The 26,642-nt window shown below is 37.5% G+C and overlaps 1 protein-coding gene across 1 annotated transcript in view; it reads left to right on the top strand.

The window, feature by feature from the left end:
- Positions 1 to 10,469: 10,469 nt before the first annotated feature.
- LOC122790762 (protein crumbs homolog 1-like) overlaps positions 10,470 to 26,642 on the top strand; it is a 489,172-nt gene continuing 472,999 nt past the window's right edge. Inside the window, exons 1-2 of the mRNA XM_044058372.1 lie at positions 10,470 to 11,175; positions 25,311 to 25,506. Coding sequence (XP_043914307.1) covers positions 10,506 to 11,175; positions 25,311 to 25,506 — 866 coding nt within the window. The 5' untranslated portion in view covers positions 10,470 to 10,505. The remainder of the gene's footprint in view (positions 11,176 to 25,310; positions 25,507 to 26,642) is intronic.

The raw sequence follows: 26,642 nt of genomic DNA, 5'->3' as shown, positions 1-26,642 counted from the left end.
TCTAAATTACTAGCCATTCTAGACCACCATGCACCAACCCGCTCTATCAGAATTAGGACTAAACCAGCCCCATGGCTTACTAAAGAAACCAAGCACAAAATCCTGCTTAGAAATAAATCCTGGGCCAAATGGCGAACTATAAAAAACCCTTTAGATCAGCAGAAATTTAGACAGTTGAGAAATAACACAAAGAAAGTTATAATCTCAGATAAAAGAAACTTTTACTTAGAACTCCAGAAAACCCACCAAAATAAGCCACAAAAGTTTTGGGCAACCATTAACAAACTTCTTCACCCAGGTCATTTCATTACACCAACCCCACAGGGCACTGACCATGAGAATCCCAAGCAAACTGCCAATACCTTCAATACCTTTTTCACAGAAGCCATTCAAACTCTTGCCAATCAGCTAACACCTGACAGCTTAACTTTGCTAACCTCAAGTACTAGTCCACTCCCTCCATTTCACTTGCAACCACTCCCAACATCACACTTTCTCACTCTTATCCAAAAACTTAAACCAACTACCCCATCAGCTGACCAACTACCTGCTGAATATCTGCAAATAGCAACCAGATCCATAGCCTATCCCATTTCCATCCTGATTAACAGAACCATAATCGAAGGCAACATCCCAGCTATCTGGAAAATCTCTCACATTATCCCCCTACATAAAGGTGGTAACTCCAACAAATTGTCTAACTATCGCCCCATAGTCTTACTTTCTCCTCTGGCAAAAATAATGGAAAAATGCACCCATAGACAACTCTTCGACCACCTTATCCAAAATAACTTGTTTTCTAAATGTCAACATGGATTTAGGCCATTCCACAGTACTACAACTGCCCTCTTATCATTTTCTGACTGCATTAATAAAAACCGTAACAACAATATGCCTTCCTCTGCACTCTTTATTGACCTTTCAAAATCATTTGATATGGTCAACCATCAGATACTTTTAAATATCCTTAAATCCTTTTACTAGATGCACTGGCTATAAAATGGTTCCATTCTTACCTGGACACTAGACAGCAGGCTGTGCTATGGGATAATAATTTATCTACCCACCTCCCCATTGCCCTTGGTGTCCCCCAAGGATTCATATTATGACCTTTGTTGTTCTCAATTTTTATTAACGATCTTCACTCAGTAATTCCCCTAGCTACTTGTATTCAATATGCAGACGATTCCACACTAATATGCTCAGCCTCCTCACCATCTGAACTACAGTCCCTAACCCAAAAGGTATTTAATACAGTAGAACAATGGTTTACTCAGTGCTGCCTCCTGTTGAACCCCAAAAAAACAAAACTCTTGATCTTTACTCCTACCCGGAAGTCCTCCTTAGTAGATTTTATTGTCACATCTAACAATGGTACACTCCTATCTCCTGATACAACTACAAAACTCCTTGGAATAACAATTGATAGCAATCTTAACTTTGACACTCATATTAACAACACAATAAAAACTGTAAATAGAAAACTGGGCTCCCTCTATAGGATCAAACCATTCCTTACTCCAGCAGACAGAATAACTATTGCCCATACCCATCTAATGTCTACACTCCTCTATGCCTCACCAATATATACTAAGCAGTCTAAAAATAACCTCAGCAAACTTGAAAACTTCTACAACAACATTGACAGATTTGCCACTGGCATTCCATTTAGAACCCACCACTGTTATAATTTAAAACAGCTAGGATGGCTTGAGTTACAAAATCAACTAAAATTTCACCAACTTACTATTGCCCACAAGACCCTTTACCAACCTACTAATACTTTCAACCCTCATTGCCCCCTATAAAAATCTTAACGCCTTACGCTCTTCAAATAAACTACTTGTTACAAGATGTAAATCCAACAACCTGGCTGTAGACTCTCTATTCTCCAACACTGTCGGGCACAACTGGAACCTACTCCCCAGAGAACTTGTATCACTATCCTCAATATCACTTTTCAAATCTAAACCAAAATTATATCTTAGAACACACTGGCTATGCCCCTGTATTAACCTAGACTAACTTCTCCTTTTATTACTAGCTACTGCTTATACACTACCTCTCTCTACTATATCCAGTTTCCTGAATAACAAAGAGAAGTTTATTCTTGTAAATATTACCTTTGTTTGTAGTGATTTCTTACTTATTATTTGTTATATGTATGTGAATGGTTTATGATTTACTTGTGGAATTACCTGTTATTATTTGCTAACTTGTATTTACCTGCTAATTTCTTTGAATTGTGATCTTGGAGCTTATCTCCCCGGGCCTCTACTGAAAATGGACATATATCCAGTTAGACTAGCCCAGTCAACAAATGTAAAATAAATTAAAATAAATAAATAAATCTACAAAATCATGGGTGAGCTGTGGGGTGCCATGAACAAGTAGGATGAATTCAGGAAACCTAGACCCTTGCAATGAGAACTGGTTTTAAGAATGTCACATTTTTGGGTCAGAAGAAACCTAAGCTGGTACAAGAGGTGAAAAGGTATTGGACAGACAGCCTTATCTTTATATACAGAGTGGGCGATGAACTAAGAATAGTCTCTCTCCTCTTCTAGGGATGCTCTTCATGAGAGTGCCCAGACATTTCTCTACAGGTCTTGATTTGGATGGAATGCTATCCTGGATCTGTACCAAAGTGGTGAATTGTTTTTCAACTTCCGTCGAAGTCATAATTGTCCATAACAAAAGTTGTGTTTATATACTGAATGGCTAAAATGTTTATTTAGTATTAAATTATCTTAACCAGAGTGATAATGACAGACTTTATGGTTTTGTTATTACTCCCAATGCCATATGTCCTGGATACTTGAGTGCAGAGAGTGCCAGAGATGTCTTCTGATCACCACTTAGTGATGAATTGTATTGTCTGCACAGAGTAGTAGCTGAGCAGGTCAAGGAGAGCCTAAGGACTAGTGAAGGTACCCTAGGAATGGCTGATAGAAGTTTCTGTGTGAGATGACTGCAATCTCTACCTTGTGTGAAACTGTCTGTGATTTTAGTGAAGCAAGGAATCTCCACTCTGAATGGACCACATTCAAAACCTCACTCACTGAGGCATAAACAAAAAGTTATGGTCAGCTGATGTCCAGTGTTTCATGGTACTAACACTCGGACTCAAAGCTAAATACCAGCAGTGAAGAGATCTGTTAGGCTGAAGAATGTGGCTCCATAGCACAGGAGTTAGATAACTGGGTTGTAAACCAGGATTTGTGAGTTCAAATCTCATTGCGCCTTTGATTTTTCCATCCTTCGCAAGAGAAGTTAAACTGAGGCCCCATCTGCTTGAGTTGCTGGTAACCCAGGTAGATGTAAAAGAGCCTACATCATTTGTTGAAAAGAGTAATGGAAGTTCCTTGGTGTCCTGACAAAATATTCTCTAGTCAGTATCAGTAGCAGCTAGGGTCCCTCCTGGAAACAGGTCATTGGCCTATCGGGCTTACCCAGTGAACAAAATGCAAATAAAAAATAAAGTAAAGAATGAGCCTTCCTGGGAAGTGCTTGCAGGTAGCTTTACCTATTCATTTGAGAGGTAGATGAAGAACAAAGGTCAACGTGACAGTGGCCTCTGAAGTAAAATCTTTGGCAAGAGGGATGTTTAGAAATATCATGGAAGAAGATTACCAGATACAGTGTCAGAAAATGAAAGGGACATTTTGAAGAATGTTTTCACCTAGTAACCACGATTTTTAATCAGAAACCAGTGATTTGCATCCTTAATGGTCTGGAATGTATCACTTTAAATGAAATTACAACAGTGGTCATAAGCTTCAGTAGAAGTAATGGGGTAGATATTGATGAATTTTAGCTTAACCAACAAAAAACTAAATGTTTTTCATGGAGCATAGGACAGGGCCCTACAAATGCAATTCATACAGGATAGTCTGGTCCTGCAATCCCAGTTCCATTATAACTAGCTCTGTTATTTCTGGGGCTGGAAAGAGTTACAAGCTGAATACATTTTGACAAACAGTTGTACTATCCACCAAATAAGTCTGGGCATTGTATAAGGTTGCCCCAGGGCACCTTACAATGGAGTTGCTCAGAACACAACCCACGGAGGCACATGGTAAACTCAGGACACAGTGGAGAAATTATATTTCTCGTCTGGCATGGAAATGCTTGGGCAATGTGAAATTTGTCACAAGGGAAAAGAGGTTTGGTCCACCCAGTGTAGTTTGCTGCCAGTGAGACCCTCAACAGAAATATCTAAAGACAGTGAACTGAAATGGTAAATGAAGAATTATTTGCAAACATATGTTAATATGTGTCAAAGTGCTGTAACAAAGTAATTATTTTGTTCATCTTATATTTTGCTTTGGACATCGTGTTTGTGTCTGTGAAAAAAAAAAAAAATCACACAATGCCAATTACATTTTTTTTTTTAAAAAATTAATTAACTCATACTTTTGTTCCTTTCTCATTGGTTGGGTTTAGCTTTCTTTCAAGAACTGTGAGGACAAACTGTGCAACCATGTGTCACTTGCAGGGTTTTGGAGGCTATTATTTTTTAAGCAAGGGTACAAACACGGCAGGTATTTTGCTTTGATATGAAGGCTTGCTTTAAGAGTCATTCAGGAGTTAATGAATATACATCACTGCTGTCATGTTGTTGTTCTGGTGTGGCATATTAAAGCACAGCAGATTAACATCATGGGAAGCGCTGTGTTATAATCACTGGAAACCACTGCTGTCTTATTCTCTGGCAAAGCAAGATTCAGTGAACCTCAGTTTAACAAAATGGCTTACTGGAAGCAGTCATGTCACTACTTTCATATATTTGTGGATGACGTAGTTTATTGTGTAGAGACTTGTGTAACAGAGCATTGGACTACCCTGACACTCATCCCTGCAAAGCCACCACATGTTGTCATGTCAGAGTGCCTGACTGCTCTGAGACTGTAGTGATGCAAACTGTCCTTTTTATCTGAGATGCAACAACTTTGAAGTTGGTTCCATAACTTATGGGGAAGCTGGGAGTCCCCCCACCCCCAGAGAAAACACTATTGCTCAGTGTGTTTTAAAGTAGCATTCTGTCAAAAAGACGATTTTTATTGCATCACTTTTGTTAAAGTAAGATTTGTAGAATATTTCTTTAGTGGACCTTGTTACAGCAATCTAAAACAGCTGTATTTGATTCAGATCTGCCCTTCATTTTGACGTGTGTAAACAGCTTTTTTTCAACTTAGCATGAATGCCAATAAAATTATTCATTAAAAAAGGTTATATGAGTTTAGTGTATCTGCTCAGTAAAACAAACAATTGATTTAATGAGTACCTGTTCACAATGCTGAGATAAACTGTTTCATATGCCCAGGATGTGGTTAAACAGGGTCAACAGTCCAGCCCAGCCATCGCTGTTTTGCCAGAGATGGGTTGCACCTGTCACCCCTAGGTTTTTGAATACTGGCCAAGGCTCTTGCCGTCCCTTTAGTGCCTTTTTTAGGCAAGGCTCAAAGGACAAACCAACCACCATAACCAGCACAGGTAACCAAAAACTAAGGGTAATGCTACTCAACGCCAGAAGTCTCAACCTCAAAATGCACACACTCGAGGCTCTCCTCAGCATGGAGAAAATCGATGTTTGTGCAGTGACGGAAACCTGGTTCAAGGCTCAAGAGAGCACCCCAGCACTGCCAGGTTACAATTCATATCATACCTTCCAGCCTCAGTTTCCAGATCGCAGTACAAATGGCGGAGGTGTAGCCATATTCATCAAGGATACCTATATCTCCAGCTTAGTAGCGCAGCATGATGCCCCAGAGATCATCCATGCACAACTATCAGCAGGAAAAACCACATTTCAAGTCATAGCCGGTTATAGATCACCCACCATGTCCCAAGATGCTCACTCTGCATTCCTTAAGACATTGGAAAATATAAAGGTCCTACCCAACACCATGATCTTGGGTGATTTCAACTACCCTGGTATAGACTGGACGAACTACCAATGTTCCAACTCCTATGCTCAGCGATTCATAGAATTTATAAATTCAAATGCCCTTGAACAACTAGTATGCTCCCCCACTAGAGGGGACAACATATTGGATTTAATCATCACAAATATGGGCGCCCATTTTACCACACCCGTTATCACCCCCTCCTTGGTCAGATCCAACCACAAACTGATAACCCTGGACATCCTCACTCCTCCACCTCCCCCAATCAAAGAAACCATAGTCAAAAACCTTTCCAAATCAAATTTCAAACTACTTGCATCCAAAGTGGAAAGCTTCACTATTCCCCTGCAGAAGGATAATGATATCCAGGATGCGGAGTCTTACACCAAGGCACTCTATGTGCATCTTCAGGATTGCATGGACCGTGCTATCCCAAATAAAACCAAGACTCCTTCCTCAAGCAAGAAGAAACCAGTCTGGTAGACCCCGGCCATAAGCAAACTTTACAATAAAAGGAGGAGACTTATACAAAAAAAGGCCAAATCTCAAGTAGAAAAATCCTCCCTGATCAGCATTAGTAAGAAATTGAGGACCCTCATCAAGTCAACTAAAGCTAATTTTGAAAAGAAAGTTGCCAAGGATAACCATAAGGCCTTCTATGGCTATGTCAAAAACCTAAATTGCAATGCTCAGGTCTGTTCTGAGCTAGTACAAAATGGAACAAAATACACTGACCTTTCTGACATTGCCAACATCTTGGCTGACAGGTTCAGTACAAATTTAAGCCTAATATATAGTTTCTTAATAATAAGTAATATTTCTTATAAATAGTTCCAAAATAATTTCTACTATAAGGGAAGTGTAATATATTTATGAGCAAATTATCTTTATTCATGTACAATAGCTTGTATAATAAGTATATTTATATATACTTTAGGAATTACCCATACACCCTTATAATTCATTATATAATCAAATAAGGAAGTATATACACATTATATAATATTACATGTACACATTAGGGTGGAGAGTTTATGGGAGATACTGTATATCAATTTATGAGGCTATATATATACAAACACACATTGCATCATTAAGTATACAATTTTCACATATATATACATATAAATATTTTTTTATATATATATAATTTTATATATTACTTTAGGGTTTTTATATATCATTATACATACATTTACATGGGAATTGGAATAGAATAATTGTTTATGTATTTTGTCGTTTTTTGTATAAGTATGCTGCAACTAATTTTTACAATGTGGTTTTTAATAATGTTTATGTTATGTTTGTTTCATGGATATATAACACACGATTAATGTTAATATATATATAAAACATGAATTTATTAAAATTATTTGAAGTTCAATTATATTTATGGTATAAATTGTGTAAATAATATATTTTAAGTATCAATTAATTAGGTAATTGATTGAACCTGTTGTGTATATAAAGGGGAGGTAGTGAGTGGTATAGTTATTCTGAAGAAGTTCGAATTCTGTTGGATGTGTTCATTGTACCAGTTTGTATGTTTTTAAGAATAAATTCCATTATTGCTGCAGATTCGTTGGTGAACATTCTTCAGAGTGGAACTTTTTTGTAACAGTGAAAACATTTAACTTTGACAAGGAGGTACGTGCTATTGCTGTGGTTTACCCAGACCGTGGAACTTCCTGGTCGTCATTTATCAGTACAAATTTCTCCCCCCACTCACCACCTACAGGGCCTATTACCATTCTAGGGGATTGTGTAAGTCCAATTATTACTGATACGTTGGTTAACAAGTCTCTATCTAAAGCTAAAAACACTGCCTCCATGGGACCAGATGGTGTCCCAGGCTGTGTCATACGCGAGCTCCAAAAGGAATTAACCCCGCATCTTAATAGCCTGTTCAGTCTCAGCCTGTCCACAAGATATGTGCCCATAGAATGGCGCACGGCAATGGTGGTCCCGCTACACAAGGGTGGGGCCACAACTGACCCTGGGAACTACCGACCAATTAGCCTGACCAGTCTGATCTGTAAGGCTATGGAGCGAATCATTATGGAACTCATAAATGGAGAGATTGGGAACCTCCAGTCACTGGACCCCACACAGTTCGGCTTCGTCAAGGGCAGATCATGCCTCCTGAACCTGGTGGATTTCTTTGAGGCAGTTACTCAGGTTATAGATAAGGGAAAGGAGGTACACATGGCTTACCTTGACCTTACTAAAGCATTTGACACCATTCCCCATTCAGATATTATTGATAAGCTCACCAGCCTGGGCATAAACCCTTACGTCACAAGATGGATCGCAAACTGGCTCTCAGACAGATCCCATAAAGTAAAAGTAGTGGGATCTATGTCCAAATCCAGACCAGTAATGAGTGGTGTGCCTCAGGGCTCTGTCCTGGGGCCCCTCCTGTTTGTCATATACTTCTCAGAAGTACAGGCAAGCACAGAAGGGCTGTGGCTGACTGTTTGTGGATGACTGCAAACTGGGTGCTATAATAGAGTCTCCGGCCGACATGGAGATCCTCCAGAAGGGCCTAACTGAGACTGATACATGGTGTCAAAGCCATGGTCTCAAGCTAAATGCAAAAAAATGCGTAGTAATCCCCTTTGGAAAAAACAGAGTAACCGCAAACTACAACATAGGAGGTAATCCCCTGAAATCTGAAGAAGAAATAAGGTATCTAGGGACCCAAGTAGATAGTCAGCTTTCATTTGATAACCATGTTGCCAAAGTGGTTAGAAAATCCTTCTATGTGACCCATCTGATCATGAAAGGGTTTGCATCAAGATCTAAGGATGTAATGGTGCCCCTCTATTCTTCCCTCATCAGACCCATTATTGAGTACAGTGCACCAATTGGAGTGTACCTGGCTAGACATCTCCAGCAGCTGGAGAGACCACAAAGGTACCTAATCAAGAGAATTACTGGCCTCAAACAGTTGCCCTATGCAGCACGATTGAAAAAGCTAAGACTGTTCTCTGTTGCATACCGCTTTCTCAGAGGCGATCTCTGTCTAACATACAGAGCCATGTCCAACCCAGAATTGTTGAACATGCTCCATCTTAGCAAAACCAAATCTACACGATCTACATGCTCTAGGGATATAAACCTCAACACAACAATGAATAGAACATAGATTCCCTTCGCAGAGACTTCCCTTACTATGGAACAGGGTCCCGATCTACATAAGACAGAGCCCCTCACTATCACTTTTCAAGAGGAACCTTGATGAGTGGATGGGTAACAGAACGTTCACACCGGGGATCACACCAACAGCACTACTAGATAGGGGCCATAGATACTAGCTGCTAGTACAAGGGTCTAGGGAACTACTAAAGGGGCGGTGAATACCGCACAACGTGGCTGGGCTAATATATGCCTTCGGGCAGATAGCCCAGTACCAACCTATGAACCTATATAGAAATAATTAAATACAATAAATATGGAGTCATTAACAGGTCTATGATAGCCACACTGTAATCTGTTTTCACACCACTGTAATTCAGTGGCATAATGAACAAATGTATTAAGTACACCTTGGTCTGTGTAGTGGCCCTGTAGTTCCACATGGACATCTGCTTAGTAATATTGTTCATATCACAGCACTCCATTTCCAGTTAAGCAGTAAAATGAAATTTAAAGCTGAAACACCAGTTTTTACTTGGTGTACCAAAATGATAATGAAAGAGACAAATGTAGTAAAATATGATCTGAAAGTATGAAAGACACAACGGTAACACAATTTGAAAGTATACATATTAACTGGGATTCTTAAATAAGTTAGCAAATAAAGTACCGACTGAAATTTCTATCATGCCCTGTATGTTTGAAAAACAAAGTAAAAGTTGCAAAAAAGCAAAATACCAAGGGATTATTCAACAATATTTAATCTCAACAAGTGTGGCATGATATTCCTGTCTAATTCATGGTGCTGAATAGGGGTATATTTCGAAATGAAACATGAGCCTTTACACGAGCATGTAGTTTCCCTAGTTTGTCTTCTAATAAAGGAATTGTTTGAAATGTAATTATCTCACAGCCCTCTAAAGAAATGCAGTAATGTCTGCTTAATACAAAATAGTAAAACAAGTAAATGTGATTGCTGCTCGAAAGATTCATGGTGGTAAATCTTTTTTTGGTTCTTTGGCCATTTTAGTGGTTCATGGTATGTGTTCCTGTATAGTTATGGTACCTTTTGAAGAAAGCTAACTACAAGGTCATATTTTATAAAACTCAATTTACAGTAGGATTTCTTTTTACAGGTTCAGTGGTATGTTAAAGCAGCAAATAAGGGTAAACCATGAAACTTGAAAGTTACAGCAATGAGAATGCGTAATAAAATAAATGACCATATTTATTTGTATAGAGTATTTTATGGAGATATGACTTTTAACACTTAAGAGAATTATGATGAAGATAAAAAAGTCACAATTACTCATCCATAGACTGGCCATTTCTTACTATGCTCAACTAATAATGTAGTACATTTGTAGCAATAGGCTAAGATGTTTCTAATGACATTTTTATTCTTTTTAATATGACACAGGTGTTTTCTGTTCTGGAAATGTTAACCGCTGTGCAGTGATGCCATGCCTGAATAATGGAAGTTGTACACACACAGACACACACAAAGGATACAGTTGCATATGCCCAAAGGAGCCTGTTGCTTTCATGGGGGAGAAGTGTGAATTTCTTTATGATGCCTGCAGCTTTCAGCCATGTTCCAATGGTAGTACCTGTAACTCCACCCTGGGTACCATGAACTACAGATGTATCTGCCCACCAGGGTTTTCAGGAACTGATTGCACTGTAAATATAAACGAATGTGAAAGTAACCCTTGCAAAGATCTTAATGCTGAATGTGTTGATAAAATTAATGAATATTCGTGCGTGTGCCATGTAGGCTTTTCCGGACTGCCATGCCAGCCAAATGAATTTAATTGCAGCAGAGAACTATGTGAAAACAATGGCACATGCACTGAAATAAATGGAAGTTCTACTTGCAAATGTGAAGCTGGCTTCAGGGGAGACAGATGTGAATTAGATATTGATGAATGTAGCTCATACCCATGCCAAAATGGAGCTATCTGTAGAGAGGGGGTGAACCACTATAGATGTTTTTGTGTTCCAGGATTTCAGGGCTACAACTGTGAAATTGACATCAATGAATGTGCATCGAAACCTTGCAAAAATGGAGGCACCTGTTTAAATGAGATGGACATCTATCAATGTATTTGTGCTGCTGGGTATACAGGTACGTTCTGATGTTCTCTTAACATAATGTAATTTGTTTCAGTTAATAAAACTGAAAGCCACTTAGTAACAGCTCTACATCCAGAAGCGTTCAGCTCTCTTAAACAGCATTGAACTACTTAAAAGAAAACTCTACTCATAAACTTGAAATAATGCATCTTTTTCATCATATGGTGATCGTAAGCATGACATTTATTGGCAGGCTTTACTTTTGTAACGTATTATGCCATAAAATGCCTGAATTATGCTTTAGTCAGTCTGTCTTTCTTACTTTCTCCCGCAGTACTGTTTGTTATCAGACTTGGCTGAATAAATCAGATGCCTTGTTTCTGAATTCATTTATAGATAATTTACTGTTAATCACTAGCTTCTTAGATCATATCAGGAAATAGTTAATTTGATTGTTATTATTATTATTATTATTATTATTATTAGTTGCTAAATGTAAGCATCTAAGAAGCCATGAATGATACATTTATATTTTATTCAAGGCAAAGGAACCTTAATGCGCTTTTTGGGTATTTAGAGTGTAGATATATCAAAGTTATACTCCACCCCTGCAATCCCTTAACTAAATGACAGATGGCTCGATGCCAGGTTAATCCTATGGGCTAGGCTTGCAAATGTTCCAGAGCCATTAGCCTAGTACACACCTATGAACCTATACAGAACTCTAGCTTAGTTATTTACAGCTAACAGTTGACACTTCGAAGAACCAGTAAGAAACTTTTAAGCCACGTATATGTCGTAATGTAATTAATGAGTACACAAAAATAGTACTTCACCGGCGAGAAATGAAAATGTAATTGTTTTTCTTTTGTTTTGTAGTACATCTGAGCTCTGCTCTTCATATAAACATTTCTCAGAAATTAACTCTTAGGAAAAGAGTTTTACTGTAGCTGTAAGTGAGGATTATATATTATATAGCAATTTAATGACCAAAGAATGATAAACTCAGAGTGCAAAACAATGGGTGGAAGATAGGAAAAGTTGCAGTAACTACATATTATAAATCAAAAAATGTGTAAGCATAGAATGTGGGGAATTCTCTTGCAAACCTAAAGTATAATTGTTTGTAAAAAAAATGTGTTTTGAGGTTTATTAAAAAAGAAGGAAAACCATCAAATTTCTCATTTTTGAATCTTTACTACTGGATTAAGCTTCTGCAGTGCCAGGCTTTACATTCAATTACCTCAGATAAGATCATTAAAAAAATCCAATATTCATGATTCAATAGCACTGAAGGCATGACAACTCAATTTAATATAAACTAGTTAAAAAGCACACCTGTCTCCTCAGGACATGTAACCTAAGCCTTTTATGGCTATTTAATTACAGAATCATTCCAATCACTCGAGTTCACTTTATCCAAATGTGAATTCACCAAAAAAAAAAAATTTTTTTTGGTGAAGCTCTGAGGTAATTTTTCTTTTCCAGAGAAGCAAGCCCGCTTGTATCCCCTATGGGGGGACACCACCATATATTCCAACCACACACATATATATATATATATATATATATATATATATATATATATATATATACACACACACACACACACACACACACACACACACACTGAGGTCACATGTTAGTGGAGAAAAGTGAAAACTTAGAAAATTTGTTTAGAGAGCTGCAGCACGTAACCTTTTATTTCAATCTGTTCACTGATGGTAACTTACAGCTCATGAAATATTGAACCATTTGCATTTACAACATTCAGGAAAAATTATTAATTCTTTAGCTCATTTAAGTTGAAACTGCAGGAGTGGCAAATCAAGCACAGCTATGCCCAAAACACACACACATTTCCTTTCCCCAGAGTATAGTTAGCTCCCTACAAAATGATCTCTATATTCCCACATATAAAAAAGCATGACTTTTTTTTTTCACTTCTGTCATAGTCCATGAAATGTACACAACAAGGTATCTATAGCTCTTATTTCATATCCAATGAGATCATAAAGCTATTCACACACAAATTATTTTACTTTTTATGCATTTTCTCCTTACCATGGGGTAACAAACTCTCTGATCCTTTTTGTAATCTGAAGGTGAAATACGTGATAACCCCTGACAGCAACTTCACTATAAATTTTGCAAGTTAGAAAATATGATATTCTGTCTGACTCAGAGAGGGAAGATTGGAGGAAGAAGGCACCTGACCTCGCAAAATTCCATATTTTAAAAAGGATGTGTTATCTTAGCTATTTCTTTATATATTTGCAAGCACATTTTATTGACTAAGTATCACATATTTAAGAAACACACATGTAGGAGTCACTGCACACTAGTCACTGACACTTTTACTGAGGATTTTTACACTTACTATTTCTTAAAATTCCAATCTGACAGGAGCAACAAGGGCAAACTAATCCCATAAATTGGACCCTCACACTGCATTATGAGTATAAAGTAGCTTTCCAAGAAAACAAGGTCATGTCAGGGTGTTGTAATGGTATTCAGGCTAAAAAAATTAAATTAGTAAGTTACTGTACTTCTGGCACATTTGGATTGTATAGAACTACATAACAATATAACATGTATATTTTTTCAGTTTCTGTCCATAATGGTCCTTTACTTAGTGGCAACACATTGAACTAAAAGTGCTTTATTACGTCTTAAAAAGTGCATATTAACAAATTCAGTTACAACTTTTTTCATGTAGTTTTAAAACTTTTATAAACATTGATAATATGCCATTTGAAATTACTTAACTAACGCATTAATGGATACATAATGAAGTAATGAAAATGTGTTAACAATAAACAATGATTTGATCACCCAAAGACATGACATAGCAAATGTACTTCCAGAAAGTAATTGTGCAGACTTTACAATAAGGAAATAAATCTGTCAGAGAGATATAAAGGTAAATGAAGGCTTCCACTAAATAAACAAATGTGTGACACTGCTTCCACTAGTAAAATTAAACATTTAGGCTCCTTTAGAACATGGTATTTGGTAGGTAGCTTCCTGCACAGAATTAAGGAAAACCTGAGCAAACATCTAAACTTTTGCAAACCTCTGTCGATCATGTTGAATAAAATGTTAGCATGTGGACACATCCCTGGCTTATGAAGACAGACTGATGCAGACTGATATGGTACCAGTCTCAAGTGAAGATCACATCAGAACCAAATAATCTTAGATCCATCGGGTAACAGAAGCACTTGAAGAACTGAGAGTGCACAGAGCTTATCTTGACCTTACTAAGGCATTCAGCACTATCCCAAATAAGGGAATAACTGACCAATGAGTAGCCTCACATGTCAATTTTTGTGTAATACACTGGTTAGACAACAGAACATGACATTTCAGAGTTGGAAGGTTGTCTGTCTACCTTGACAGGGGTTATCAGTGAAGTCTTGTAGGTCTCTGTACTGAGATCACTTTTTTGACTATACTTTGCAGACATAAAAGTAAAAATGTTTTCTGAATAACCAAGTTTGCTGCTGATTGCAAAATGACTCCAGTAAAAGAAGTTGGCATTCCCCAAGCTTTCAACAAAAATAAACAGAAGCAGTAGTAATGAGCCCACCTTTAATGTCAGTAAATATATTATAACGAGACTTGACAAAAAAAACATAAATTATTATTATAAAATAAATGATTAAAATACAGCAAAGACACTGATATCAAAGATCTAGGGACAATGGTAGACAATTTAAATATTAAAAATATTGAACCGTGTGCATCTACAAAGTTAGGAAAAACAATTCATTCTGTAGCTCATGTTTAAAGTGCATGAGTAGCAAATCAAGGAACATTTATACATTACTAACCAAACCCAAACCCATTACTGAAATATTATTACATTTTGCAGCTTTGGAGCAAGCAACCTGGTAGAACAAGAAAAGCTGCAATTATTCCTGACTAGAAAAATTATACGACTGGAAAATGTAAGCCTTTAAGAAACGTTTCAAAAACTCACATTATATTCTGTTTCTTAATGATTACTTAGAATTGACCTCTGTGTAGTCTGTCAGGTCGCATACCTCTCAACTGTACAGATTGTTGCAGAATGTCCAGATTTTTTACTCATATTTTTGGCCCATTTTTATAAAATTGTCATTTTTTTGGCAAATTATTGGCAAGTCATTCAAAACTGAACACAGAAAATAATGACAGACATTTCTGTTTCAGACTTCATACCCTTCAGAAATGTCATGCTAAAGCAAAACTAGTTATTCTCTCAACTTTCTAAGTTTGCAAGAGCACTATTTAAAAATGGTCACTATTTCTGGGCTTTTCTTCCTATTTGTCTTTGTCCATATTTACTGCTCTAAAAGGTTGAGAGGTATGATATCTGATCCATTTCTAAGTCTGGTATGCACTGCTGGTAAACCTAACACCAAACCAGGAAACTAATGCAAAAACTAAATATTAGTATTACAAAAAAAGGTATACATTTCACAACCCCTTTCCAAGATAATGGATTAAGGTTTTCTTTACTATCGACAAACAAATCAATCGTTCCTTCCTTCAAAATTAACATACATGCACACAGATATATGTGTGTATGTTTTATATATATATATATATATATATATATATATATGTGTGTGTGTGTGTGTATATATATATATATATATATATATATATATATATATGAAGCCAGCAGTTTCCTTTTGTGATCTGAATATGAAAAGCCCCACCACAGATTCAGATATAATGTGTTTGAATAGTGGTAGCATTACATAAAGGAGTTTCAAAGGTAAGGTGCTGGATTATGCTTAGAGTTAGGGATAGGGTTATTGTTAGAAAGCATTATAGGTTCATAGGTTCATAGGTTCATACTAGGCTATCTGCCCGAGGGCATTTACAAGCCTAGCCCATCGTTTTGTGGCTTAGGCCACCCCTTTAGTATGGGGAACTATACCCATTATTTTTCTGTGCCTCTGTCGAGCAGTGACACTGAGGTAATCCCTGGGGTATATCTGCGATCTCCCATCCATTGGTCAAGATTTCTCTTGAACAAGGCCAGCGAGGTGCTCTGCCTCACATGTACCGGGATTTTGTTCCACAGCATAGGGAGTCTTTGGGTGATGAATCTATCCCTCCAGCACGTCCTATTAATAGCCGTGTCAAGGTTTAAGTCTCCCGCCCTTGTGGCTCTGATGGATCTAGATTTTTGAGGTGAAGCATATTCATCAAATCTGGGTTTGACATGGCCTTGTATGTTAGGCAAAGGTCACCTCTGAGCAAGCGGTGGCGACTGAATAGAGCTGGAGTTCTTTCAGTCGGCAGCATAGGACAGATTTTTGAGACCCTTTATCCTTTTGGTGAGGAACTTTGTGGCCTCTCCAGCTGCTGCAAGTGTCGGGTCAGATACATTCCGAATGGGGCATTGTACTCAATCATTGGTCTGATGAGTGATGAGTAAAGGGAGACTATGACCTCCCTTGATCTAGATGAGAATCCCTTCATGATAAGGTGGGCAATGTAGAAGGTCTTCCTAACTACTTTAGCTACATGGGTGTCGAATGACAGACTACTATCAACCTGGGTCCCCAGGTCCCTGATAACTTCTTCTGTGCTCAGTGGATTGCCACCTATTTGGTAGCTAGGGGTAACCTTGTTTTTCCCGAAGGGTATGACTATGCATTTTTGGCATTTAACTTTAGGTCGTGGCTCTGGCACCAGTTATCCGCTTCTGTGAGACCCTTCTGAAGGATATCTGTGTCAGATGTGTTTTCTACTATGGCCCAGTTTGCAGTCATCTGCAAACTTTGTCAGCTCACAACCCTCCTGTGTTTGCTTGTACTTCGGAAAAGTAGATGCCAAACAAGAGTGGGCCCAGGACTGAGCCCTGTGGGACACCACTTGTGACAGGCTTTGAGTCTGACATGGCGCCAGCAGCTCTGACCCTGTGGGTTCTGTCACTCAGCCAGTTTGCAACCCATCTTGTGATGTATGGGTTGACATTTAAGCTGATGAGTTTTTCAATGATACCCGAATGGGGTATTGTATCGAAGGCCTTAGCCAGATCGAGGTAGGCTGTATGGACTGCCTTTCCTCATCAATGGCTTTGGTGACTGTTTCAAAAGTCAACCAAGTTTAAAAGGCATGATCTGCCTTTGACAAAGCCAAACTGGGTTGGATCCAAAGTCTGCAAATTCCTATGTCTTTATTTATGAGGTCCATTATGATCCTCTCCATGGCTTTGCAGATAAGGCTTGTCAAGCTAATGGGCGGTAATTTCAGGGTCGGTGGAGGCACCGCCTTTGTGAAGTGGTACCACAGTTGCAGTGCGCCACTCCTGGGTGCGTATCCAGAGGTAAGACTTTGATTAAACAGCTGTCCTAGCTGTGGGTTTAATTCCTCATTGAGTTCATGGAGCACACAGCCGGGACACCATCAGGTCCCATGGATGCTGTGTTTTTGCTTTGGAGAGAGCAGTTCTCACTTGGGCTGGAGATGTTTGGGGGCTGCAATCGTTTGGTATAGATATCTCTCCTTTTGGGGAGGGGAGAAGTTTGCACTGAACCTGTCAGCCAGTATGTTGGCAATGTCTGTAGGATCAGTAATCTTCACATCATTTTGAACTAGCTCTGAGCATATCTGGGAGTTTCCTCCCAGGTTTCTAACATAGCTAAAGAAGGCCTTATGATTGTCTTTTGAGTCTTTAGCTATTTTTCTCTCGAAATTTGCTTTGGATGATTTTATGAGAGCTCTTAGTTTTTACTTATAGTGATCAAGGGTGTCTTACCTTTTAAGGATTTTGCTCTATCTTGTAGTACTTTTTGACTATACTTTGCAGACATAAAAGTAAAAATGTTTTCTGAATAACCAAGTTTGCTGCTGATTGCAAAATGACTCCAGTAAAAGAAGTTGGCATTATATTATAACGAGACTTGACAAAAAAAACATAAATTATTATTATAAAATAAATGATTAAAATACAGCAAAGACACTGATATCAAAGATCTAGGGACAATGGTAGACAATTTAAATATTAAAAATATTGAACCGTGTGCATCTACAAAGTTAGGAAAACCAATTCATTCTGTAGCTCATGTTTAAAGTGCATGAGTAGCAAATCAAGGAACATTTATACATTACTAACCAAACCCAAACCCATTACTGAAATATTATTACATTTTGCAGCTTTGGAGCAAGCAACCTGGTAGAACAAGAAAAGCTGCAATTATTCCTGACTAGAAAAATTATACGACTGGAAAACGTAAGCCTTTAAGAAACGTTTCAAAAACTCACATTATATTCTGTTTCTTAATGATTACTTAGAATTGACCTCTGTGTAGTCTGTCAGGTCGCATACCTCTCAACTGTACAGATTGTTGCAGAATGTCCAGATTTTTTACTCATATTTTTGGCCCATTTTTATAAAATTGTCATTTTTTTGGCAAATTATTGGCAAGTCATTCAAAACTGAACACAGAAAATAATGACAGACATTTCTGTTTCAGACTTCATACCCTTCAGAAATGTCATGCTAAAGCAAAACTAGTTATTCTCTCAACTTTCTAAGTTTGCAAGAGCACTATTTAAAAATGGTCACTATTTCTGGGCTTTTGTTCCTATTTGTCTTTGTCCATATTTACTGCTCTAAAAGGTTGAGAGGTGTGATATCTGATCCATTTCTAAGTCTGGTATGCACTGCTGGTAAACCTAACACCAAACCAGGAAACTAATGCAAAAACTAAATATTAGTATTACAAAAAAAGGTATACATTTCACAACCCCTTTCCAAGATAATGGATTAAGGTTTTCTTTACTATCGACAAACAAATCAATCGTTCCTTCCTTCAAAATTAACACACATGCACACAGATATATGTGTGTATGTTTTATATATATATATATATATATATATATATATATATATGTGTGTATATATATATATATATATATATATATATATATGTATATATATATATGAAGCCAGCAGTTTCCTTTTGTGATCTGAATATGAAAAGCCCCACCACAGATTCAGATATAATGTGTTTGAATAGTGGTAGCATTACATAAAGGAGTTTCAAAGGTAAGGTGCTGGATTATGCTTAGAGTTAGGGATAGGGTTATTGTTAGAAAGCATTAGTAACATGGTATGGGGGCTTTGTCCCCTCTGCACCATCTTATTAATCCCCTTCATAGTGGAAACTACCTGAGCCACACAACTGTTACACTTGTTAGTACAGAAGCACCTTTCATGTCCCAAATGTAATGCTGTAGAAATGTTTTTGCTTCTGATTTCAAATAGCCCTTCCTGTGACTGAACCACAGTCAGTAATATCCTGTTAGCATCATCTGATTCAACTTCCTGTACTAATGCACATCTTTGCTGCATTCCTTCATTGCATCTCCAACACTGACTTTTTCTTTTATTTCCCAATTATTTTCCTGTTATTTTGGTTATCTTTGCTTCTGTTATTCCTAAGGCCTTAAGTACCTAAACTAATGTATCACGCCTTACCATCCATCACATAATCTTTATTCAAGAGAGGCAGGATGGCTGGTAGTTCCAAAACTCTACCCTGTGAAAGTCTTTACCTCTTTATTTAAGAATTATTGGCACACAAAATAGATTTAAGAATTTGAAAACACATTTATGTTTGCAGTACTATTGGTGTGCCTTACCCTTTTTTTATCTCTGAAACTTTAATTTTCTGTAATATCATTTTATGAGCTTTCTCTGAACTCTTTTTCAAACAAGGGTAGTCTTTTTAAACTTTTACTTTGTTTTAATTGTAATTTCTCTTGTAATTTCTGTTTTATTCTTAAAACTGTTATAATTCAGTATCTGCACTTTATATTTTTATTTTCCTGTATTTTCATGCTCGCATTGTATAGTGCTTAGGAACTAGTATTCAAAATAAAGTAGAACAGCATATAAGTGTCTCTTACATTCTGATATCTCATTTCCACTCTGCAAAAAAAGACTAACAGCCTTCTTACAAATATCTAGCTGTTCTTACCTGCTTATACGTTGCTTACCATGTATGACTAGTATCTTTTGTTTATAGGAGTTACAAGGCAACAAAGCACACTGGGCCATTTCCGCCTTATCAGTACCCTCTTTTTGGCCCTACCTCTCTTTTCAGTGAGGGGGAGACCAGTCATACCAGAGGTAAATTTGTGAATGCATTATTCAGTTGTCATCTCTTTGTTAAAAGCAGACAGTGTGCCACACTGCTTAATTTGAAGAAGCAGTTTATTCCATAGAAGGGGTACACACTGCAAGACAAATCTATTCCTGTTTCTAGTCTTATTTATTTGCTTGGAGCAAATTTCGGTCTTTGACCACAGTGTTAGCTGTACTGCTTTTTGGATCAGTATATCCCTTATAGCCCTACAAGCAAGGCACACGTCAATCCTAAAGAACTTGTATGAAACTGAGTAAAGGGATAAAGCTACCAGTCTTTCCTGGTAACTGAAGTCTTTTAAGCCCTTGGTCGTTTTAGTTATAAAAACCCTCTGGGGTCTCACCAGTTGCTTTAAGGTTGTAAGGTACATCCTAAAAGGGGTATTGTACTCAACGATGGGTCTAATCACTGTAGCGTGCAAGGTGTTGATGACTTCTTTACCTCTGGAAGAGATATCTTTAGCTGAGCTATGCAAGGTAAAAGGATTTCCAAATCCCTGTTGCACTGGAGGCTTTCCAACCATGTACCCAGGTTTCTCACAACATTTTCATTTTGAGGTATACCTAACAGTTATCTGTGCTGATCTCTTGATAGCAGGTACCGTCGTTTCTTATGTAAATCTTTATGCATTAATAATGTATATTTTATGTGGAGCTTTTCTCTGTAGTTCTCCACTAAAAAAGGGCTGTGTACAAATATAAATAAATAGGTATGAAATAAAAGTACTGAAAACTAATGAAGACTATAACATTGGTTGGAATGCTGTATCCTCAAATGAACACCCTCCCTGTAAGCTGGTATTATTTAAACTTTGTTTTCTTTTAGACTTCTGGTCTGCCTCAACAGTCCTGGTTAATGGTGCCTGATGCTAACTCTGAAATCACATTTTAATGTGCTGCAGTTGTGGCATTTGTGAAATTTGTTAAGCACTTGGTATTTTTTCTTGACGGCTGTTTAGAACTCTGAAACTCGCACCTCATTTCCCTAGTTTGCATGATTTATTTCAGGCACTTGCAGCTTTATCTAATAGGAAAATGCATCTGCAATCTAAATGAGTCGTAAGTGTATGTACTTTCATGTGTCTCTGTATGTGACAATGTATTTGATAAGACTACACTTCATCTGTGAAATACAGTGACTTGTCAATGAGAAAAAATGCAAGTGAGGAGCTGCTGATGTTTCAGGAATGCATATGTCACTCCTGGCATTCAAAGAAAAGAAACAGAACATAAAACATTTATTATCAATTCACAAGTAGAATGTTAAGACTGCATTCCTCAAGTCGTAGCTGTAAACATTACATCAGAAAGGAGACCTTAAAACACTGGACATCTTTTCAAGCTGCTTATTCTCAGTCTTAATTCAGGTGTAAATAAACGTTTTATTTTAATAATGCAGTACAAAGCAATGCATGCTATTACAGTGGGGTGACAGGAGAGGATGGTGGATAGAATAATCTGCTTTCGAAAGAGTAGCAGTGGGAGAAGTTATTGTTGCAACCGGAGGTAAAGGATACATCTTTCTTTTAAAACGTTCCTTAAAGCTAGGAACACTGCTATTACTTTTTTACTGGAAAACTGTTGGTAAATCCCAAATTTGGCTGCCTAAATATTAGAATAACATGATATTCATGGAATTTGGTATTGCAAGTCATAGTATTCATATGAACCATAACCTGTAGTTCATACATATACATATTTACTAGTTATTTTATTGAGCTTTCTGCACCTCGAATAAATTTTAATTTGTGTGTGTATATATATATATATATATATATATATATATATATATATATATATATATACACACACACACACACACACACATACACACTTGAAAATTAGAATGGAGAAATTCATGTCCATGAAGTCAAAACTGTTATGTTGCAGAAGTGTTTGGCTGTTTTTCTAAACTTGTATGAGTGGTTTAGGTAGGGTGGAGTATGATTGTGTGTGTGATTTTTTTTTCTTTTACTGTTTGTGCGGATCTGGAGTTATATAAGCTTCTGTGTGGTGTTTTGTTGTATCTCATTGTTTTTTGGTTTCATGATTGTGAAGTGTCAGTGTTGTGATGGTTTCGCTGAAATTCTATATTTCAGCATTTCAGTAATATTTTCCTCCCACATTCCAGAGATATGCAGGCACAGATGAACTACCTGACAGGGCTAGCCAGATGATTGCCACGTTGAGGATGGACGGATATAGAGATACATATATATATATATATATATATATATATATCATGGTAATGACTGCAAATTTCATCTAAAAATCATAGTTTTACTTCCCAAGTTTCATCTCATGAAATAGACTTTCATTTCTTTGAAAACACTAAATTAGTGCCCCTTTTTATAGCAATATGAGTAAAAGCGATACTAGAACAAAAATAAATTGAGCAAAATGAGTCTGTGGAAGAGGATACTAATTTCTTCACTGCTCTGTTTGATTTTGGTCTAGCTACTGAGACGTCCTGCCACTAAGGTCATTTGACAGCTGAAAGTTGTTACAGGAATAGGGAATGGGCCATCAGCTGGGGCTGCCCCTTGGGACATTTATTACTACTGAACTATACGTAAGCACGATTGCCACATATCCAGAGTAAAGGAGCATACTGTACTGTACAAAGGTGCTACACATGATCCAGTCATCAGGCAGCATGGGTATCTTTTGTTTGCATTTTTTCAAATAGCACATTCAGATCTGCATAAAACCAGAATAACCCCAGTGTTCTAATCTCAGACATTTTACCTGTTAACCATCACAAGTGATAATTCAATAAAGGTGTTTGAAAAAAAAAATATGAGAATTAAAGAGGAACATGACTCGTATGAAGATATGCATTTTAATTACACCTTAAATAATTTTATTACAATACTGATTTTGAACATGACAAAGGCCAGGATAGTAGCAGTGGTTTGCTGAAAATGTGCCCTTCATTCTTCCAGAACCTGTTCAAAGATTATGGGTCACACACAGCAACATGAGAGTTATGGACTGTTCTGTGAGTAATAGTTTCCAAAATTATCCCACCCCTCTTTCTGAAAATAACAGTAGGTATAAATATATTAGCACAGAAGCATAGCTAGGTTAAGGCAAAGGGAGCAGACACCCCAGATGCAAGGTGTCAGGGTACATAATTAAAATATCCATTTTTATTTAATGTTCCTTTATTTACAGATAGATAGATTGCTTTGATGTTTGCTCAATGGCTGTTAATCTGTCGACCACAGTTGATCAACAGAACAACTTATCATTGGTGCTAATGTGAAATCACTATTATAGTGGAGAGGGAATAAGCAGTTTCTCCTGCTAGTGTGTGATCTGGTATATGTAATTATCAGGTGGTATAGGAGGCCCAGATGGTTGGCCCATGCAAAAAACAGTCTTTTTGGTTTGCATGCATCAAGGGTATGTCTTGGAGCATGCGTGTTTCAGTGTCAGTATTTTGGTTCTGATTGTTGTGTATCAACAATAACTGCTGTGATACTGATTATCTTACATGTACCTATATATAAAACAATATAATGTGGGTATATAATGTATGTGTGCATGTATCAGAATCGGGCTGTGTTACATTACCCTACTTTTGTACGACAACTTGCTATCAGTTCCTTATTTCGGTCCTTGGATATAAGTGTGCCTGGTTAGTCCTGTATCAGCTTAAGCATTTTGTGTCACCAAACTGTAATTTCTATGAAATATCTCCTCCTCCTTGCCACTCCGGTGGCATAGAGAGATAAAGCCCTGACTACAACCCAGCCAACCCCAGTTCAATTAGCAGCTTGGGTGACTGATGGAGTGGCAGGGAAGAACTGGCATGTCTATACTACTGGGAGGGTGCCAAATTAGGTGTTTTCTGTGACCATTCCCTGTAAAGGCTGGACACAGCATTGGGAGGAGGCTTGGTCCTAAGAGGATTTGGGTGGTGAACTTCACTGAGTTAACACAGAGGTGGGGGTAATACACCTCAATGTCACCATTATACACCCACACCTTGGATGTAACCAGTCATCACAAGGGAGTGGGGGTAGTGGCAATACACCTCAATGTCTCCATTATACACCCACACCTCAGACATAACCATGTCATCACAAGGGAGTGGGTAGGGCATAAAGAAAAACAAAAACAGGACAGCTACAGAGATGGCCAAACCACTAGGATGCCCTTCAGATCCATTACCAACTCCAACATATAGGAGTAAGTCCGGGGGTTTGTGTGGAGATTGGCTGGTAGACTTGGCCTGGGTGTGGGACACTGGTGTGGCAGCCTGGTGACATGGCAGGAAGGGGAGAAAAGATTCTCTCTTCTTCCTTGTTTGTATTATCCCAAGTTTCATCTTAAAACATTCCTTTATGACAAGTAATAAAAAAGTAAAGACAGTTCTTGAACAACAGTTTCAGTAAATAAAGGAAAATGATGACCAAGCCATAGAAGTTTTAACAAAACTCTGAAAAGGCATGTAATGTAATTGATAAAAAGGAATGTTGAATGGTGTCAGCTGAACTCACAAAGAGCTAAGGATGTCAAGGGTCACTTAAAGCTTAATGTGACAAGTCACGTCATGCTCTTCATCTAATTGTATTAGTCCACAATGGTCATTGCAAAACTATTTACTGTCGATATGGCTGCCCAGTGACTGTTATGTCACATACCTCAAATGAAGAATTTACTGTTCTGTCAATAACACAAAAACAATCAGTTGTTACCACTGAGGTTAATTTTATTTTGCTCAACTTATTTCTTCATTTTTGTGACTCTGTTCCTAACACGTATGGATTTCTCTTGTCCTTTTTCCTTATGTCAAATTGGTAATGCCTACTAATTCTGAAATGGAACTCTAAAGTCCTACTTTCAGATAGAAGTATCTTTGTGTAAAAAATGTTTGTCGTATTTGCAGACTTGTTGCAGTTTATATGAGTTAATGAATAAAATATGCTTTAGACTTGCAAAACTGTGCCAAATTAATCTCATACAAGGCAAACTACTCTCTCTAGCTATTTTTTAATTGTATACTATATCTTTTTTTAAAGGTACAAACTGTGAAACAGAAATAAATGAGTGTGAATCGGATCCATGTCAGAATGGAGGTACATGCTTTGATGGCACTGGATTTTATGAATGTATTTGCAGTCCTGGATTTGAGGGGCTTAATTGTGAGACAGATATCAATGAATGTGCCAGCCAGCCATGCCAAAATGGAGGAATATGCCAGGATGAAACAAACAGGTAATAACCTGAACTATGGTCTAGTGTTACAAATTAGTAAATCACATATGCATACTTAGTAATTAGGAAATGCAGCATTATTTAATTCCACATGACAAAAATCACTTATTCAACAATAATGATTGGGATTGTTAGGACTTTGTTACAGGGTCATGGATTCAGTATATGAGACATGTGATGTTTATCATAGCATTTATTCTCAGAGTTTGTCAGAGTAAGCCTCATAAGCCACACAAAAGTCAATGAGCCATCCCAGATAACAAGTACTTGGGTTTCTGCATACAAATAATCATATGCTGTCCTATACAGAAGTAGAATGACCAGCACACGTGCACACGCACACACACACACACACACACACACACACACACACACACACACCCTTGAAGTAACTAGGGCGTTTACTACTCATTTGAAATCAGATGCACATTCTGCATTTAGTCTAGCCCCATGTACTGTTTTCATTTTTGCTCAAAACTGTCCTGAAACAGGCATAGACCTCTCCAGGGAGGCTGGCCTCCTCATACAAGAAATAATCTCATAGAGGGTAATGGGACAGGATTGTCTACCACTCTCGATACCTGATATTAAACCCTAATACTGAAACAAGATGGATGCTCTGTGAGGGAGTTGCAACTAAGAGATGTATTGTTCTGAAGAGAGGTCAGCATGAGTACCTTTCATCCAGTACAGGTGAGCACATAGGTAGAATATTCAAAGTCAAAGTAAACTTCATTGTCAGTCAGGTATACACAGCAGTGCAAGTTGAATTAAGTTACGTTTCTTTGGTCCCCGTGCAAGACATAACAGTGAAACAGACAGTCTTAATGACAGTAAGACTAATGCAGATACAGTAATAATTAAAATATTAACAGCACAATAAATTACCACAATTGGACAGGAAGACATTAAATAAGATTATACTAGCAGGTATTGAAAGATTATGACGTCACATTGTGATTGCTTAGAATATTGCACTTCATCAGTTGTAGTATGAAAGAGTCTGATGTTCATATTTGCACATGTATGGAGTGGTGACTCGCTCCTGACTATTGCACATTCAGGAAGTAATAGCATAAGAGATCAGGCTAAATGTAACAGCTATTTAACCAGTTTGCCAGAGTGACTACTATAGC

The sequence above is a fragment of the Protopterus annectens genome, chromosome 16.part0 (genome assembly GCF_019279795.1).
Source record: "Protopterus annectens isolate FY-2018-M chromosome 16.part0, PAN1.0, whole genome shotgun sequence".
In the NCBI taxonomy this organism is placed as follows: domain Eukaryota; kingdom Metazoa; phylum Chordata; order Ceratodontiformes; family Protopteridae; genus Protopterus; species Protopterus annectens.
This window is presented reverse-complemented; position numbering and strand designations above follow the sequence as displayed.